Raw genomic sequence first — 17,893 nt, forward strand, 5'->3', positions numbered from 1 at the left:
TGAGCCTGCAAGGTGGTTAGCCTAGGGAACTGGTCAGCATGCTCCCCAAACCCATCCCTAGGATGAGCCTTTCTCTGAGGCCTCTGTCTTGGGTCTGGGGTCTGGGGCACTGAGGGTAGGAGTGGAAAGGGCACGAACTCAAAGGAAATCCAAATGCACCCACTTCTCTTAGAAAAGGGACTCAGAAGACTTACAAGGATGAATACTTGTAAACAAAACAAAACACAAACAAGCATCTTTCTTAAAACTCCTCGATTGTACCTGTGAGACCTCCTCTGATTCCTGGACTCCAAGGTTCCTGGACTCCGAGAAGCCCTTCTGGGCTCTCAAGGGGCCATGGAGACAGGGCTCGGTGCAGGCAAATCTCTAAAGCAGACCCGAGGGCAAGCTGGTGGTAACATCTGCTCTCCAGCTCTGCTGAGGGCGGACTGGCTGCGGTTCACCTGCCGTCTCCCTGTCAGCCTCCTCATCCTGTCCAGCTTCACCAGCCCAGCCCCAGGCTGTGGCACAGGACTGCATCCACCGTCCCCTGGGGGAACTGGGGCACTGGGGCACTGAGGGCTCCAAGGGGGAAGGTGAAGCAGTGGGAATGCTAGAGAGAAGGATCTCTTTGGCTTCCTTCCGGGCAAATCCTGGGAGGATTTTCACAAAGTACAGGATTTCAGCCACAGACTGTGGGGTGTGGGGTGTGAGGAGAGGGGCTCAGACCAGCTTTCTTTGTGAGGCCCTGGAGAGCAGGGGCCAGAGAAGTTTTGCCCCATCCATACTCACACAAGCCCAACGCTGTCCCTGGCTTCTACTCTTCCCTCTGGGACTTCTCTGCTCCCCATCGGCTCGAGATGAAACCTCTCCCCTCCTGGAGGCGGGGCCAGCCTTCTGAGCAGGATAAAACCCCACAAGGAGGGGTGGTGTGGGCACAGCCTTGGCATGGCTCTCCGGCTCCTCATTCTCTGCCGGCTCCATGGCCAGCCCTGTGGATGCATCCTCAACAGGTGATCTGGTGGGGAAAGGGTGGGCAGGGGGAGAATGAGGGGGAAGGTGTGATGGGGAAAGGCTGAAGCAGGGGAGTGGAGTAGAGGCTTCAGGGTCAGCTGGGGGTTTTGAGGCTGGGATGGAGGCTTTTGCGGGGAGTCCCAGCTTGACCCCTACTCCGGCCCACAGGCCATGCCAGTGGGCTGGGTCCCCACCGGAGAAAGCGGACCACTTTCAGCAGAGGGCAGCTGCTGGAGTTGGAGCGGGTGTTTGCAGCCCGGCCCTACCCTGACATTGGCACCCGTGAGCACCTGGCCCGGGTCACCTGCCTTCCTGAGGCCAAGATACAGGTGAGCAGTGACCCCCTCTCAGGGTGGGGGTACTCTCACACAGCCCCTTTCCTCTGGGTATCCTGCCTCCAGGTTTTGCTTCCCCTGTACCTGGGGGAGGGTGGTTGGAGCCAGAAGAGATTCCTTTTTCCCTTACCAGGTGTGGTTCCAGAACCGCCGGGCCAAGAGAATCAAGAATACGAAGGCAGGAGGCCTAAGCCCGAGGCCAGAGCCCCCCCCGAGAGCCCGTTCTCTTCCAGACACCCTCCAGCAGTCCCGGGAGCCCCGAAAACTAGGCCAGCTCCCGCCCTCCAACAGCACGCCTCAGTGTGCCTCACTGTGTAGACATGCCTCCTGCTCAGCTCCTGGCTTGGGTCCAGGGCAGGGCCGGGCAGGGGCTAAAGCTGTAGCCCCATGGGGACCAGCTGGGGCTTCAGCGACCCACCTTTCTTCAGAACGAACTACTCCCCAGACCTCGTTGGGCAGCCTGTCTGACCTCATCTATGCCTCAGCCATTGTCACCAACCAGGACCACTCCTAATCTAAGTCCTGAACTTGTGAGACCCCTCCTCTGGCTCTGCAGCCTACCCCCGCCCGTTAGGACTGAACACATCAGAAGTGGATCCCCTGTCCCTCCTTTTACACAAGGGAGTTCTCTTATTGGAAGGAAGTTTAGCTCAGGGATCCCTCCCCTCCATTGTCCTCCAGGCCAGCCTAGAGTCACCAGCTACCCAGCACCCTGCTCCTCCTGGGGCATATGCCCATCGCCGTGGCAGGAGGTACCTTTAGAGAGATGAGGTCAGGGCCATGTTTTCCACCTCTCACGCCAGGCCTGGCCCCAATTCTTCTCATCCCAACAGACAACTCCTCCTCCCTCTAAAGAATAGGCAGCCGTCCCTCCGTTTTAGCCCATTAGCTAACTGCTAAGTGAGTATGGTGAGGAGAGAACTGAAACTCATCCCAGATGGTGGGGAACCCACCCTTTTGTAGCCCAGGCCCCCTCTCCTGACCTACCACCACCTAGACAAATTAATCAGAACCATGGATCTGAAGAGGGAGTGATATTAGAGTAATACAGTGGAAAGAAAAGCTCCGGGCTTATGTTGATTTAATTTTCACAAAGATCAGATTGGCTGCCCTCTGACCTGAGGCTGTGGAGACAACCTGACAGATTTAGCATGGGGCGGGGGGGGGGGGGGGGGGGGTGTGTGTGTGGCAACACTGGGTTTTCATATCACTGTCATCTGTAATACCAACTAATCTCCAAATAAAACCCAAACTCTATACCTTAATCTGGATTGTCGTGTGCTGCAAATGAATGGGGACAAGAGCCGTTTGCTTTTGAAATGTATCTCCATCACCTAATCCCTAAACAGGGTCAGGTTCCACACAGATACTGGGTGGGAGGTATTACCCAGGCTTCTACTGGGATTAGTTAGGGGGACAGTTAATTGAAGGGTTTAGGGCTCTGGCTGACAGACCCTGGGGAGATGGGAGCCTCTGCTGGCACCTTCTGTTCCTGCTCCTACTGATTCCAGGACACTCCAACTGCCTTCACCTCTGGAGCTGCTTTGCTCCAGAAAAGCATAGAGGGTCTAAACTGGATTCAAATCCTGGCTCTGCTACGTAACCTCGCAAATCTCTGAAAGTCTATGAGCCTGCAAGCTGGGGGGGGGGTGGGGGGGTGGATAACGTATCTTCTCTCCATTTTGGGCATGAGAAGCAATGATGTTAAGTAAAGGGCTACATGTGATGTGTGACATGCTATAAAAGCTCTCAATTCATGCAAATTGCTTCTCCCTCTCCATACAGCAGGCTATGAGAAACTGGGAAGGCCCCAAACTTCTTGTTCCTCTGGCTTCCTGCCAAGCACTCCCCTCTGGGAAGTCCTGGGCCCAGACTGCACTGGAGAAAAGTATGGGATGGTGAGATGGAGTAAGCGGCGGAGAGCAGAGTTCCCTCCACTGCAATGAGAGCCAGAGGACAGGTCACCTGATCGCTATCTCCAGCTCTGCCCTTGCGGATGAAAAACCACTTTGCACGGTGCAGATCTCCTTGGCAGGAACTAGGTCTTCTACCCCTTGATCTCCAGAAGCTAGCACAGTACTTGGCTCATAAAGGAGTTCTCAGTAAGTGTTCGATGCCACAGAAGCCTGTTGGCTTCTGAGTAGGGGATTGGGATGAGGTAAGGACCCCATTCTAGTGAAAGGGGTGTGTGTGTGGAAGGACTCCAATCTCAGGATAAGAAGACGCCCTAGGTCAGAAGCTGTTTGAGGGGGCCTGCTCTTTATCTCACGTTTGGAAGTCTTCTAACCTTCCAATCCAGGTATCTGGGGGATGTGAAAGCTTAAGGCTACGTGGGCACAACAGGCTACCTGGCCCACAGAGTTCAGCACTGGTATAGCCACGAACCCCCACAAAAATTCAGTGCATCTTCTAGGGGCGCCTGGGTGGCGCAGTCGGTTGAGCGTCCGACTTCAGCCAGGTCACGATCTCGCGGTCCGCAAGTTCGAGCCCCGCGTCAGGCTCTGGGCTGATGGCTCAGAGCCTGGAGCCTGTTTCCAATTCTGTGTCTCCCTCTCTGTCTGCACCTCCCCCGTTCATGCTCTGTCTCTCTCTGTCCCAAAAATAAATAAACGTTGGAAATTTAAAAAAAAAAAAAAAAAAAAATTCAGTGCATCTTCTAAACTACACGGGTTGCCAGAAACATTATAAAATGCCACCTGCACTTCTTCTCACAGTTGACATTCCTTTTAATCGACAATAGAAATTCTAAGATTTCTCAACAAAGTGATCTATGGTGGAAGAGAAGGACCTGAACCCTCCCTCTCTCTCACGTATTGTCTGGAGAAGCTCAGACTGGCAGAAACTGGCAAACACTGTAGAGCAAATGTCTACTGAGCCAATGTTCTTTCCAAGAACAGAAGAGTACCCTGGGGGAAAACAAAAGACCACAGGAGCTCATGGTGTGAATAAATGGAAAGGAGTACACCATTAGGAGCAGACCCTGAACAATGATCAGAACTAAGGAATCTTTGGGCTTCTGTGTTGTCACAAGACTTGAGATAAGAATACAGTGGATACCAGAAACATTTATTGGATAAATAACTATCGCTAATAGTTTTTAAGTACACGTATACAGACTTTATCACCATACCATTAATCTAAGTTCTTGCAAGTTTAACGTTACACAGGGACTTCAGGACAACCTAACAGTCTTTGGCTCCCTTTACAGAAGAAGGACCACAGCTGGTCATCTGATCTCTCTCAGCCTTTGTCTTCAGGAAGACGGGCCTAAAACCATTTCCTCTTCCAACCTCCAGGATGGTTGTGAAGACCAAAAGCAACCACGGAAAGCAGTTACTCAACTATGCACACTTACAAACTATTTTTAGCACCCCGCCCCCCACAAATATTTTAAGAACCTACATAAAAAATCCTCCATTAGGCTTACGTATAACAATATGTGTACATACTCATGTTACGTGTACATATTCACATGTATGTCTCTTCGTGTTCACGTATACAGTCAAACCTGACAACAATCCATACTTACAAAGAACATCTCCCTTTATTAGCTGAGACGATCCACGGTAGGCATACTCTTCCCACCAACACACACAAGCACAAAGAGATTTTCAATTAAAATCACACATACTGTTTTGCCATCTGAATTGGTTTCATTTTTGGAGGCAGAGCAAAGGGTGATGGGGAGGTGGGAAGTTTAAGGAAGGCTGACGAGTGGCAGAGATGGGCAGAAGCATACAGAAAATGTGAAAAAGGCAAGCGGAAGAAAGAAGATGAAGACAGAAATGAAGATTCCAGAAAGGTAGCTGCCTAGCTCCCAATTTCACCATCCCATACCAACCCGCCTTTCTCTTATTCGATGTCCTGTGATCAGTTCCTCTTCTGGCACAAACTGGAGAAAGGAAATCCTTTGTTTTTTTGGAGCCTACTGATCTAAATTACAGGTCTGCATCAAGGATGTATGCAGCAAGGTGACCATCAATTTATGCACTTGGGCAATTTCAAGGCAGTACTGTCTGCTTCTTGGAAGGCCTGTATTCTATTTACTCCTGATGGAAAAACCCAGCCTCAGCAGTGCCCAGATGGACTGGAGAAGGCAGATGGGCACTGGGTTCAGGAGAAGGTCCTGAAAGACCAGTTCTTTTCAGTTGTTGTCTCAGTCTCTTTTACTGCCCCTCTGGAAATTGACAGAGGATGCCCTCCCCGCCCCCTGCAGGACCAGCAGGTGGCCTTGGCTTGGCCCTCTAACCGGAGCTGAGGACAAAGAGCCTGACAGGTTGACTGAGAGTCAGTGACTGGCAGCTGGGAGCCTGGAGTCTCCCAAAATCCACTCCACACTTTGATGAGGAACCATCAAAGCTCTCCCAATTCGCCTTCCATCGCCCGCACCATGACATACAGCTCGGCCAGACCCACCACAGAGGCCACGATCAATGCAGCCAGGACCCGCTGGGGAGAGAGAGAACCAGGCTTAGGGGATGCAGGTCACATCCAACTCTGCAGCCTCCAGCACCTCTGAAAAGAATGGGGGGAAGGGGAGAAAAGAGGATCTGGATTCTCTTCAGGTTATTATGTACCTCCATGACTGCTGGACAGCTCAATGCTCCTCCTCTAAATGTTTGTTTAACACCTAACTTGTTCAAGGCACCTTCACATACCTTCCTCCCTCTTCCACCAATACCCCCACCTGGGGCACCCTGCCCTGCCCAGTGCCTACTTACTGAGGCCATTTCTGCGAAGATATATTGGCTTCCAAGGTAAGTGCAGACGAAGGCAGCTACTACCGTGACAATAAAGTTGAAGATGGTGATGACCAGAGCTTTCACTGACCTCACTTTGGGGAAGAACCCAGGGAAGAAACCTTTAGGTCAGCATCCTCCATGAGGCCTGCCCTCTTATCTTAGGACTGCCCCCCCCCCCCCCCGCCCCCATCAAGCAGGTTACCCTCTAACGGCAAGGCTGAATAGCTTAGGCTTAAACCCAGAGCACTGGGGTGGAAAGAAGTGCCATGACCAACCCCTCCCAGGGAGAGGCTTTAGCAATCTGATTGCCTAGCACCTCACCTTGCTTTCCGAGGTCACTAAGAGTCCCACCGTGCCTCGAATCCTGGGAAAAAGAAAATGCAAATGATTTCAGAACGGAAGCAGCTCAGAGGTGGCCCAGAGAACACCCATTTGTCAGTCTGGGCTCTGCTCTCTTTATCCCCCAACACATTAACTCTGCCTTCTCCATGGATTCTGTTGTCTAGGACCGACTGGATTCTTTTCTGGACCACAGATCAAGCATTTCAGAGGAAGGGCATAGGCTCCCAATACCCATCTACTCCTCTCCTGCTCCAGGGCAGGAGCATGCCACAGAATAATAGGGAGCCCTGTCAGAAGAAAGGCTCCAAGGCTTGTCTGCATCTCTACCACTTTTAACAATCAATCACCATCTGAGCCCAGAGTCTCAGTTAGGGACTTGGCAATTAGACTGGGTTTGTAGGCAGCACAGAGCTTCGATGGTCCCTGAAGAGTATAAAAACCAAGCTTCCATGTTGTTTCTTCCCTATGTACCTCTTCCCAGCGCAGGGCTCTGCTTTCAGGGGCTACTCAGTCCAGGTACTGAAGAGCAGGCCCTTACCTGACAGGTGACGTTGTGGGTGATCCGCTTATATTCCTCGTTGGCCAGCTGTATCTTAATCTTCTCCAAACGGGCAACTAGCTCTGGGTTCTGGGGCAGAAAAATCAAATGACAAGGATATTCCCAGCTTTCTAGAAAGCATGTCACAACCACTGGTCTCAGGGGGCAAAGCACTGCTAAGGGTGCCAAGAGATTCATGTACCAGTTCTGCCCCCACTGTTTTGGAAAATTTTTGTGTGTGGGGGGGGGAGGGAGCGGGGGTCCTGGGAATCTGTTTTCCAAGCAGTCAAAGCAGAACAATATCCAGATCCCCCACCCCGGCTCTCAAGGATTTAAAAGACAAATGTCTGAGCCCAAAGACTGATTCATAAATCTGAATGTATCACGAATAAGTCCAATTCAGCCAATACCCACTCTCACAAATATATCCCTTACATACCCGGGGAGGCTTCACAACCTCTGGGAGATAGATTTCACTGCCTTCTAGGAGCTCATGAAGGTATAGTGTGGAACCTGGAAAGAAAAGATTTCCACAAACATAATGATAAATAGAACTGAGGTCGAAGGATTAAGATCAGAGAAGGGTCTAGTCCTTCTATTCTTTCTACCAAAACAAAGTATGGCCATTCGTATCTCAATTCATCTCCAAGATCGTTTTCAATTGAGAAGAATCAAAGACAATTCCACATAAGTATCTCCTAATGCGCATACTGACTTTTGAATGTCAGCTCTCAATTATCTTGCCAATGTCACAACTAACACATAAGCCACTTACGCTCGCCTTTAGATTAGGTCATGCTGCGGCCACAACAGAACTGCCCAATATAGTTTTCGGTCACAGTAATGCTAAATACTCAGAGGACAGTGTACTAGATGACCTCTATAGTCTACCTTTTGTATGTCTGGGCAAGCCATGCTAATTATGGCAAAAGACCTTACAAGCCAGTGTGGTCTTAGTCCCTCCCTTTACAGTTAAGGTAACTGAGACCCAATGAAAGGAAATGACTTCTCCAAGGGAAGTTTGTGGCAGAGCTAGGACTAGGACTCAGATGCTACTCCAGTTCAGGTCTTTGAACAGAGCTTTCCATAATCCTATGTAAAAAAAAAAAAAAAAAACAGAAACAAAACAAAAAATAAACTATCAGATTTAACTTGTTTTTGAGATGGAAAGAAATCCAGATCCCCAAACAGGACAAGCTCACTATTCTGAGTAGACCTGGTCTTCCTCAAAGATCAGGCGGCCCTAAGTAGGCCTGGTAGTTCACGAGGAGACTTTCAAGAGAAAAAAAGTGCACAAGTAAATTTGGTCATCCACGAGAAATCCCCATGGAAGTTGTTAAGCCAGTGGGCTGCCCTACGGTTTATGAGGTGACTCTTGGGTTGGCTAGATGACCGTTCGCGGGCGAAGGAGAGTGATGGATTCCCCCCCCCCCCGCCCATAGCGATGACAGAGGTGGGAAAAGGCTCAGGAAGGACAAGACTCTGGAAAAACGGAGGCGAGTCCGGGTTGGAGACTGGGGCTCACCCCTCTCTCTCAAGTACTGATGCAGATCTCGGATCAAGCGGAAAGAAACCAGGCGCGCGGAGCCACTGGGAAAATCACCACTCTTGGGCTTCTTCCCTAGCGCGGTCTCAAGTTCTGCCCGCAGCTTCCGGGGCAGCTGTTCTGGCTCCAGCTCCCCGCCGGGGCCCAAGGCGCGCACCAGCCGCTCGCCGGCAACCAAGCGAGACGCCATGTCCAGCGGCTTATGGTCAGGTGACCCGGGGCCGGGACTTCCGCCCATCGCGCACCGGAAGGAGCGTGGAGTTCGCGGAGCGGGACGAGGCGGGGCAGAGGACCAAGGGGGCGGGGACGCGGCGCGGGGCAGTGTGGGGCGGGGGGGCAGAACGCCTCCCGGCCGCGGGTTGGGCCCAGAGTCAGCAGCCGAGCGGGCGCTCGGGCGGGACATGGCGGGCTGTGTGGCCCGACGGGCCCTGGCCGTGGGCAGCCGCTGGTGGTCCCGCTCGCTAACCGGGGCCCGGGGGCCGAGGCCGCTCTGTGCGGCGGGTGGAGCTGGGGCCTTCCCACCAGCGGCGACCACGACGACGCGGAGGCACCTCTCGTCCCGGTGAGGGACGGAGCGCGGGGGCCGTACGTGGAACCCAGGGAGCGTGTTCTCGGTCAGCGAGGAGGCAGGAGGCCGGGCCGGCAGAGGGTGATTGGAGTTTGACTTGGGAGAGGGTCCCGGCCGGGAGCCGACCTGCCCTGGCTGGGATGTGTGCCAGGAACAGAGAAGGGAGCGCGGCCCAGAGCCCTGGGTTGCGCAGCGCTGGCTCTGAAGGGGAGCTAGCAACCCTCCCGGAACGAATCCTACCTCCCCAAATGGAGATCACGAGCGCTGTTGTTAATGGGCAGCCCTTTAATGAAGCCCTAGGGCTTTTGACTTGAACCCCCACCCCCGGATTGGGACAAGGCCTCCCAAAGAAAGATGCTCGAAGTGGGAAGCAGGACTCTTGAGTGTGGGCCCTGCGTGGGTTCCAGATTTCAGCCTGACCTTGGGGAAACTGGTTCTTTCTGTGTGACTTGGGGAGGGGGTTCGGAGGCCATGGGGGTGATGTGAACATTATCTCTAGCCATGGGACAGGCAGATCACATTGGGGCTGGAGGATCAAGTGAGAGGAAGCATAAGGTTCACATCTCCAAAATACTAAGAATAGCAGACCTTTGAAGGACCCCTAGAAAGAGCAGCCCTGTCCAGAGAGGTCACAGAACACTGACGTTTTAGTGGCTGAGATTAGACCCTGGTATTGGGGAGAGATGATCACTATTTGCAGTTTAAGACCCCTGTGAAATTTGATGTAAATCCGAACAAAAACTAGATTTAGAGACTACTAAGTGCAGTGCAGGGAGCATGGCAGGACATCTGGAGATGATGCCCTCCAAGGGCAGGGTGAAGGCTGCAGTTTAGGGGGGTAGATAGAGATGGAATAATTACAGAACAAATATTTTTTGAGCACCTCATATACACTAGGCTCTGAGGGGAAACACAGGCTAATCAGACATAGGCATTGCTCCCAGGGAACCTACAGTCTCTAGTGGAGATAAGACACGGGCACAAATAACAGAAATGCAAGGTGGGAAGGTCGGTTAAAATGCTGTGGGAGGTCAGGAGGGTGGGTCAGGGAAGAAACAGAGGCAAGGGGTACAAATAATGGTGGGAGGGCGTGATATGAGGAAGGCAGAGAGAGAAGAAAGGGTCTGGGTGCAGTCAGACCTAACACAGAAACTGAGGCAGGACCTAAAAGAAGGAAAGGCAGAATTTGGAGTGGTGGTTTGGCAGGACCCTTACCTGCTTCATCTGCCCCTCTGCCTGGCCCCTCTGTAAGTACCCTAGTAGCTTTTTCTGTCGCTGTAGGTACCATTACCTTCTCAGCTCTTCAGCTGCTTGTTCTTTTCCATCCTAATCAGAAACCGACCAGAGGGCAAAGTTTTGGAGACAGTTGGTGTGTTTGAGGTGCCAAAACAGAATGGAAAATATGAGACCGGGCAGGTGAGTGCCGAGCTGGGTCATCTTTCATTTTCGAGGTGCGCCCTGTTTCTGAGAGCATCAGCTTTGGTCATAGACCCAGATGTTAACAGTTTTCCGCCTTGGTGTTTAGTGCCAGATCGGAATCACAAATTCAAGATGGGGTTTCTGTTTTCCTGGATTTGAGTCCATTTCACGTGTCACTGGGTTCCCTTTCCAAGTTAGCATGGACAGAGGTAATGTGGACCACAGTGAGGAAAGAGCCAGGTTGTTGAAGAGTCCTGTAATATAGTGGATGATGGGAAGCCCGTGGAGGGAACTTTTAGGAAAGGAAACCTTTGATGCTCATCATAGTTGAATTGATTGCAGTGTCATATAAGCTGTGGGTGTGAGGCTCTTGTTCTTGTATCAGCTTTGTGCCAGATCCACTGAGATAGATTGAGACCCCTTGTAAGTCAGGACTTTTTTTTTTTTTTTTTTTTTTTTTTTTTAATTCATCTCCTTGTCCCCACCCTCCCACCCCCTTTTTTTGGTTTGCCTGCAGTGGACCGGGTGTGTATGGGAGTTGAATCAGAAAGCAATACCTTTGTGGAGTTGGCAGTCTAGAGACAAACTATGATGGGGTCGGTGGCCAAGCACTGTGCTAAATGGAGGGGAGGTCAGGGAAGTCTTCCTAGAGATTTAAGCTACAGCCTGAAGGATCAGCAGAAGTCAGCCAGGTGAAGAGGGGGCGGGGGATAAGAGTGTCCTGAAGCTGGTGGGGGGGGTGGGTCACAGAGTTTAAGAGAAAGACTGGCAAGACGTCTGGTGTTGCGGCTACCTGTGCTGCTTAGCGGTCTGGGTCCCACCTGCAAGGACCTGGGGACTGCACGCTCACGGAGACCTCTCTTCCCTCCTAGCTCTTTCTTCATAGTGTTTTTGGCTACCGAGGTGTCGTCCTGTTTCCCTGGCAGGCCCGACTCTATGACCGGGATGTGGCTTCTGCGGCTCCCGAGAAGTAAGTACCCCTGTCGTTGTGCCTCATGGTACCCTTAGGAGGAGGCCTGAGTCATGGCCGACATACGTAATTGGGGTCCCAGGGGTGAATCCAATATCCTCCTGGGCCATCGGAACAGTCCCAGAGTACTTCCTGGACACCATGGAGACAAAAGTGCTGAGTGCCAGGGACAGTCTTATGCCAGAGGGTCCCTTTAGGCCCTCCCAGGATGCTTTCCCAAGCTGTTCTCTGTTTGCATTATAAGTAGCCCAGAAGGTATTTGAGGGACTAATTTTCTTTTTTTTTTTTTTAATTTTTTTTTTTTTTCAACATTTATTTATTTTTGGGACAGAGAGAGACAGAGCATGAACGGGGGAGGGGCAGAGAGAGAGGGAGACACAGAATTGGAAACAGGCTCCAGGCTCCAAGCCATCAGCCCAGAGCCCGATGCGGGGCTCGAACTCACGGACCGCGAGATCGTGACCTGGCTGAAGCCGGACGCTTAACCGACTGCGCCACCCAGGCGCCCCGAGGGACTAATTTTCTTGATTTCTCGGCATTCAGTTAGAATCTTCCAATCTCTTTTCCCTGGAATACATTAAAACAGAAAAGGCCCAGCTCCATTAAGTCATCAGAGACAGCCCCAGGGATGCAAGAAGAGCGGGGTACCTGGGGCTCCAGGATTGGAAGGAGGCAGCAATTTGAATTTTTCAACATGGCCCCTTTCCAAGGAGTAGCCAGAGAGTAAGACAAATGGTGACTCTGCACAGTGGGTCCCCCGTGTTCCTCTGTTACCCCCGGCTGGGCCGGGGTGTTGCTGTGCCGGTACCTGGCTTATGCCAAAGCCCCTTCCGGTCAGGCACTAGTCTGTTGAGGTGAGGAGGTGGGGAGCTAGGGCAGGCACTGCTTCTCTTTCTCTTGGGGTGATCTTAGGCTTCTTCCCCTACCCTACCCTACAGAGCAGAGAATCCTGCTGGCCATGGCTCTAAGGAGGTGAAAGGCAAAACTCACACTTACTATCAGGTGCTGATTGATGCCCGAGATTGTCCACATATAGTAAGTAAGCAAGATGGCTGGGCTGGGGGTTTGTCTCCATGGGAAAGGCCTGAGCCCGATGGGGACAGAGGGAGGGAGAAGGGTCAAATAGAGCTCAGATCAGCACTGGGCCCTGAGTTCTCAGGACTGGATAGCGACTAAGAAAATCTCTGACTCGCTTCTTGCCCTAGTCTCAGAGATCTCAGACAGAAGCTGTGACTTTCTTGGCTAACCATGATGACAGCCGGGCCCTCTATGCCATCCCAGGTGAGTAGTGAGCATCTGAATGTGCCCGTCGATGAGAGGTCTGGTGTCTGTCAGCGAGAAGATGCCGATGCCTTTCTGATGTCCTTTAATCTGCTGGGAGGGATTATGGTAGCTGAGAGTGCTGGTGCCAGGCTCGTCCCACCTTGAGACAAGGCCAGGAATTGTGTTTCTTCCCAGCCTTGTTCCTCCCCTTTTCTCTGTGAGTTTCACTGTCTCTTTTCTCTCTCTCTGCCAGGCTTGGATTATGTCAGCCATGAAGACATCCTCCCCTACACCTCCACTGATCAGGTTCCCATCCAGCATGAGCTGTTTGAAAGATTTCTTCTGTATGACCAGACAAAAGGTGATCTCTCTCAAGAAAGGAAGCTGGAATGGAAGGGCCCTTTCTTCAAAGACAGTAGCATAGAAGTAACTTCAAAGCTGTATACCCACGACCTTAGTCAGCCTCCCATTAGCATACCAAGTCAGGTGGATGACTGTTGTCTCTGCCTAACAGATATGGAAACTGAGGCTCAGGTGATGAGAAGGGAATCAAGGTTGCTAGTTAGAGGCAAGGTCATGGTTACAGCAGGGTCTGAAAACTTGGGCTCCTCACTCCCAGCCCATTTCTCTTCCCACCACGTCACAGACCTCCGGGCTTATTCCTGGCGGCTCTGGGCCTTTTTCCAGCCCGTGCTTTTGTTTTATGTTTGGGTGCCTTGTTTGCCTGGGCCAGCATTGGGAAGAGTTTTCTAGGAGGGGCAGTTGGAGAATGAGTGCAACACCCGGGACTCTGGCCTGGACCAACCAGTTATATCTTGCCCCAGCACCCCCTTTTGTGGCTCGGGAGACGCTACGGGCCTGGCAGGAGAAGAATCACCCCTGGCTGGAACTCTCTGATGTCCACCGGGAAACAACTGAGAACATTCGTGTCACAGTCATCCCCTTCTACATGGGAATGAGGGTATGTATGTGCCTGGCCTGGGCCCCATCCCTCAGGGATAGGCCCCGGTTGCCTGTGGTGCCCCCGTGTGACTGACGGAGAGTGGGTTCTGCTTCCAAGTGCTGCACACATTAGATCAACGCTAAGACCCAGAGCAAGGAGACACTCAGGTTCTGGGAAGGAGTCCTCCAGGCTGACTTCCCTTCTCTTCTGGTTCAAAGGGCACCCCGTGTATGTGTGTATGCAGAATACATATGTGCGTGTTTAAATCAGCAGAGGCTGATCTTCACACATTGTATGTAGTAGATATTTATTGGGTTATTTCTTGCCTGGTTGTGAGCCTCAAAAAGAAATGAAACACTGGCCCTGCCTTCCAGGAGGAGCTCCTGGTAGTGGGAGAGGCCAGCATAGAGCATATTAGGTATCGTAACGCTGTTGGGCTACGGAAGGGCAGAGGGGGGCAGTGGCCTGGGCCAGCAGTGGCTGTAGGGGCTGGGGCAGCAGCTGGAAGACCGGAGAGAAGGGAAGGGCCTTGTGGCTGATTTCCTTTGGCATCCAGCTCCGCTGGTGATCTTGACAGAATGAGGAGGAGGGAGGCCAGAGGTCGGTCCAGGGGAGGCGGCCTCCGTTTGGGCTTGTTGGCCGTAGTTCAGCGATCACCCCACAGACACTCGCAGCATTGTTCTGCCTCCGTAACCTTCCAGGAACACGTCTACTCAGTTGGAGAGATGTTGATTGGGATGGACTTGGTCCTGCCCTCTGGGACTTAATTTTTTTTTTCCCCCCCAGGAAGCCCAGAATTCCCATGTCTACTGGGTGAGTGTTTCCCTGTGGGAGGAGAGAAGCTCAGGAGTTGTGCCCAGTGTGGGGGGCAGGTGGAGGTGGGGAGTTTGCCTCCGGGGGATACGGCTGTGTGCTGCAGGTGTCACTTTTTGTTGCCTTTTGCTCTCCTGGAATCCTGGGGGGACTGGCCCCAGGTCTGTTCTTTCTCAGATGTGAACTCTCTCCTCTGCCCCCACAGTGGCGCTACTGTATCCGCCTAGAGAACCTCGACAGCGACGTGGTGCAGCTTCGGGAGCGACACTGGAGGATATTCAGTTTGTCTGGCACCCTGGAGACAGTGCGAGGCCGAGGGGTGGTGGGCAGGGTGAGCATCATCAGGCCGGTAATGCCCGGTTCGTGGTCCTGCCCGGCAGGCCTGGGGGCTGAGTGCACGCTGTCCTGTTCTGTGGCTAGGGGCCAGAGGCTTTCTGTGTGAGCGCATTGGGCTGCTTTGGGTGAAACCTTACAATGACCCTGTGAGATAGGTTTCTTACAGCCTGTCCCACAGATGAAGGGAAAGCGAAGCTAACTAAATAGCCCACAGTCCTGTGGCTAGTAGTAGCGGGACCTGGATTTGAATCCAAGTGAGTCTGACGTCAAAGTTTGTGTAGAGTTCTTGTTGCCAGCATGGAGCCTTACTAAAAATATGAATTTGAGCGCCCTCAGCTGGGGCTCCCCCCCACCCCACCCCGTCCCTAACCACTACTCCTGGTTGTCCTTCCTCTGCCTCCTTACATGCCTGCATCCCCTTTTGGCCCATGAGATCTGATTTTGCAAATCGTGCATTACCCCACCCTGTCTCCTGAGAAATAAGGCACAAGAAATGGCCAGGGGCCACATGTAACATGCATTTATCCAAGTCAGTAGGGACTTAGGAGGCAGGGTGGGATACTGAGTAAGGACAGGGCTTTGGAGTTAGATGGTCTGAATGCCAGCTGTGTGTGGTTTACTCCTCACATAACTTTGGGCCAGTTATTTAACCGGAAATCTCAGTTTTTTCCTACTAAAATGGGGATCACACCTATTGCCTCCTAATTATTAGCAGATTTAAGTCAGCAGAGGTTGGCAGAGCACATGGTGCCTGGCTCTTGGGCACTCAGTGAATGGGCGCTGGAAGGGGTATTTACAGAGTAGGTCCTGTGCCTGTGATCTTTGCCCAGGGCCCACAGACGTTCGGTCTGAGGTTCTCTTTCCCAGAATCCGAATTAAAGGCCGGGGTCAGTGACCGTGCTGTGGGAGGAGGTACTGGCAGTCATTGTGGGAAGCATGAGGGGGCATCCAGTCCTGATGAACAGGCAGTCAGCACGTGGCCCCCGGGGTACAGGAGCTTGTCTGGCCTTACCTATCTTGTCCACACCCTTACAGGAGCCAGTGCTATCCAAGGAGCAGCCTGCGTTCCAGTACAGCAGCCACGTCTCCCTGCAAGCTTCCAGCGGGCACATGTGGTAAGTACGTGCCAGGACGGGGCACCGAGACTCCACAGACACAGCTGCAGGTCAGAAAAGTGAGAGCTCAGTTTGCGGTGAATTCTGGGCCAGGTTACATCTTGCGGTGGAGACTTCTCTGCTGTTCATTGTCATGTGGGACTTCTTTGATTTTTTTTTTTTTTTTTTTTTTAGAGAGAGAGGCACGACCCGACCCGGGGAGAGACAGGGAGGGGGGAAGGAGGGAGGGAGGGAGGGAGGGAGAGAGAGAGAGAGAGAGAGAGAGAGAGACACTCTTAAACAGACTCCATGCTCAACATGGAGCCCAACTCGGGGCTCAATCCCACGACTCTGGGATCATGACCTGGGCCGAAATCAAGAGTTGGACACTCAACCAATTGAGCCACCCAGGTGCCCTCCATGTCTGATTTTTTATAACTACCTGTGTTCTAGTTTCCCTGTGATTTTGTGGACTGAGGACTTGGGCCGAAGAGGTCTGGTGCTCATGTAGTTGGTTCTTTCCCTGGGTGGTTCACTCCTTAACCTGGAAGTATAGTTGGGTAGCTCACGCAGTGTGCATCTGAGGGCCAGAATCAGGGCAGCTGTATCTTTTCTCATGTAGGGCCAGGAAGGGCCCTTGGGTTTCTGGACCAGTGTGATCCTGACACGGACCAGGCAGAAGAGAGCCCAGGCCTGCCTCATCCTGCTGTGTTCAGTTCTGGAGCTGAGGGCATAGGGCTCTCCAGATCCTTAGGGGGGGGCCTCAGCCTTCACTCCCTCTAACCCAGGTGCTCTCTGACCACAGGGGCACGTTCCGCTTCGAGAGGCCTGATGGCTCCCACTTTGATGTCCGGATCCCTCCCTTCTCTCTGGAAAGCAATAAAGATGAGAAGACACCACCCTCAGGCCTTCACTGGTAGGCCAGCTGAGGCCCGAGTGCCTAGGCTCGGCCCCTGAAGAACAGCTCTGGTCCCACAATTGCTGCAGAACTCTCTCTTTATTTACCATGGGCCACAGTGGGTCTGTCTGTCGTTTGCACCATTTGATCGTGGGCTTTTTTGGTGGGTGGGTATAATTTTCTCCGGAAGACCCGTGTAGGACTCCTCTGAGGCTGACTTCCCCTGGCTACACTGTGTTCCAGTAAACCTTTCCACCAGGAATTCTGTGTTCAGCTGCCATAGGCCCTGGGGTTTCCTGGCCTGTCACACGAGTTGTTTGAGACATGAGGTTTGGTCAATAAACCAGTGCACACTTGGCCACCCTCGCCATTTCTGCCCCCAGGGGTCTCAGGCTCCCTTTTTGATGCCCTGGGGGCCTTTGGTTGCTTTCCTTGCTGCCCTTCCAGGAAGCTGCCCCATCTACTAGAGTATGTATGGGTTTCCCTCCCGAAGCTGGGGGTTGGCTGGATGTTTCCCAGGGTCGCGGTGCCCCAGCCAGCAGGGTGGGGGCTAGACTGGACTCCCCTTCTTTATCCTGCCAAGTGCAGAGCAGGAGGCCAACATCGGGCTCAAGCTCTCAGCACTGGCCAGCCATGGACATCGCTGGCTTCCCTGAGCCTGGGAAGGAGGGCAGCAAGCCACATGAGTTCCCGGGAATAACAGGCTTGCCAGATGAGCACGCGTCTCTCAGGCCTCCAGCCCACCCATGCAGAAACTCATCGAGGAGCTTTAGGTACGTATGGACGGTGACTGAGCCAAGCTACTTTCTGAGCTGCTTGCTCACACATCTCCAAGAGCCAGAGAAGAAATGTGCTGCATTTTCCCCTGAATCTTAGGATTCCTGCTTCCCTCCTACCGTAGTGATTGTCAAAGAGGTTGTTTATTCTTGAATTAATATTAAATCTCAGTTCCAGCCCTTACTAGTGTTGTCCTTAATCCTCCACCAGGGGGAGCCAGGGTTGCAGGGCCACGGAGTGCAAGAGGATTGTGACGCAGGGAAAACACAAGGTGGTGAACAGAAACACGAGAACCAGGGTTCTAGCACTGCGCTGA

General features: G+C 52.6%; 4 protein-coding genes across 7 annotated transcripts in view; 2 read left to right on the plus strand and 2 right to left on the minus strand.

The window, feature by feature from the left end:
- SARM1 (sterile alpha and TIR motif containing 1) overlaps positions 1 to 966 on the minus strand; it is a 24,592-nt gene extending 23,626 nt beyond the window's left edge. Inside the window, exon 1 of the mRNA XM_045487954.1 lies at positions 772 to 966. Within this exon, the coding sequence (XP_045343910.1) occupies positions 772 to 947 (176 nt within the window). The 5' untranslated portion in view covers positions 948 to 966. The remainder of the gene's footprint in view (positions 1 to 771) is intronic.
- TMEM199 (transmembrane protein 199) lies at positions 888 to 8,745 on the minus strand. Of its 3 annotated transcripts, none has more exons than XM_045487959.1 (6): positions 8,476 to 8,725; positions 7,390 to 7,463; positions 6,951 to 7,040; positions 6,392 to 6,434; positions 6,050 to 6,162; positions 888 to 997 (listed from the first exon to the last, which is right to left on the minus strand). In XM_045487959.1, exons 1-6 carry the CDS (start codon positions 8,684 to 8,686, stop codon positions 986 to 988), a joined length of 543 nt encoding a protein of 180 aa, XP_045343915.1. In that variant the 5' UTR covers positions 8,687 to 8,725; the 3' UTR covers positions 888 to 985. The 3 variants fall into 3 exon arrangements, with proteins under 3 accessions (XP_045343915.1, XP_045343914.1, XP_045343913.1); XM_045487958.1 differs by lacking the exon at positions 888 to 997 and adding an exon at positions 4,374 to 5,843 and having other exon boundaries at positions 8,476 to 8,745; XM_045487957.1 differs by lacking the exon at positions 888 to 997 and adding an exon at positions 4,374 to 5,777.
- SEBOX (SEBOX homeobox) lies at positions 893 to 2,497 on the plus strand. The gene is made up of 3 exons (XM_045487961.1): positions 893 to 992; positions 1,162 to 1,322; positions 1,462 to 2,497. Exons 1-3 carry the CDS (start codon positions 962 to 964, stop codon positions 1,840 to 1,842), a joined length of 573 nt encoding a protein of 190 aa, XP_045343917.1. The 5' UTR covers positions 893 to 961; the 3' UTR covers positions 1,843 to 2,497.
- Positions 8,746 to 8,803: 58 nt separating the features above from the next.
- Positions 8,804 to 17,760, plus strand: POLDIP2 (DNA polymerase delta interacting protein 2). Of its 2 annotated transcripts, XM_045487962.1 has the most exons (11): positions 8,804 to 9,058; positions 10,399 to 10,480; positions 11,356 to 11,453; positions 12,392 to 12,488; positions 12,659 to 12,734; positions 12,970 to 13,077; positions 13,541 to 13,677; positions 14,446 to 14,472; positions 14,678 to 14,803; positions 15,844 to 15,923; positions 16,708 to 17,760. In XM_045487962.1, exons 1-11 carry the CDS (start codon positions 8,898 to 8,900, stop codon positions 16,820 to 16,822), a joined length of 1,107 nt encoding a protein of 368 aa, XP_045343918.1. In that variant the 5' UTR covers positions 8,804 to 8,897; the 3' UTR covers positions 16,823 to 17,760. The 2 variants fall into 2 exon arrangements, with proteins under 2 accessions (XP_045343918.1, XP_045343919.1); XM_045487963.1 differs by lacking the exon at positions 14,446 to 14,472 and having other exon boundaries at positions 8,817 to 9,058.
- The last annotated feature ends 133 nt before the right edge of the window (positions 17,761 to 17,893 follow it).

Source organism: Leopardus geoffroyi, chromosome E1 (genome assembly GCF_018350155.1).
Source record: "Leopardus geoffroyi isolate Oge1 chromosome E1, O.geoffroyi_Oge1_pat1.0, whole genome shotgun sequence".
NCBI classification, from domain to species: Eukaryota; Metazoa; Chordata; class Mammalia; order Carnivora; family Felidae; genus Leopardus; species Leopardus geoffroyi.

What these genes read in the sequence shown, in the direction of transcription:
- TMEM199 (XM_045487957.1), bottom strand. Translation starts at nt 8,686, where the DNA reads ATGGCGTCTCGCTTGGTTGCCGGCGAGCGGCTGGTGCGCGCCTTGGGC. An exon ending in CCCACAACGTCACCTGTCAG is followed by an intron (nt 6,435 to 6,950) that starts GTAAGGGCCTGC and finishes TCTTTTTCCCAG; the next exon opens with GATTCGAGGCACGGTGGGAC. An exon ending in TAGTGACCTCGGAAAGCAAG is followed by an intron (nt 6,163 to 6,391) that starts GTGAGGTGCTAG and finishes TCTTCCCCAAAG; the next exon opens with TGAGGTCAGTGAAAGCTCTG.
- SEBOX (XM_045487961.1), top strand. Translation starts at nt 962, where the DNA reads ATGGCCAGCCCTGTGGATGCATCCTCAACAG. An exon ending in TGTGGATGCATCCTCAACAG is followed by an intron (nt 993 to 1,161) that starts GTGATCTGGTGG and finishes TCCGGCCCACAG; the next exon opens with GCCATGCCAGTGGGCTGGGT. An exon ending in TTCCTGAGGCCAAGATACAG is followed by an intron (nt 1,323 to 1,461) that starts GTGAGCAGTGAC and finishes TTCCCTTACCAG; the next exon opens with GTGTGGTTCCAGAACCGCCG.
- POLDIP2 (XM_045487962.1), top strand. Translation starts at nt 8,898, where the DNA reads ATGGCGGGCTGTGTGGCCCGACGGGCCCTGGCCGTGGGCAGCCGCTGG. An exon ending in GGCCCTCTATGCCATCCCAG is followed by an intron (nt 12,735 to 12,969) that starts GTGAGTAGTGAG and finishes TCTCTCTGCCAG; the next exon opens with GCTTGGATTATGTCAGCCAT. An exon ending in TCTGTATGACCAGACAAAAG is followed by an intron (nt 13,078 to 13,540) that starts GTGATCTCTCTC and finishes ATCTTGCCCCAG; the next exon opens with CACCCCCTTTTGTGGCTCGG.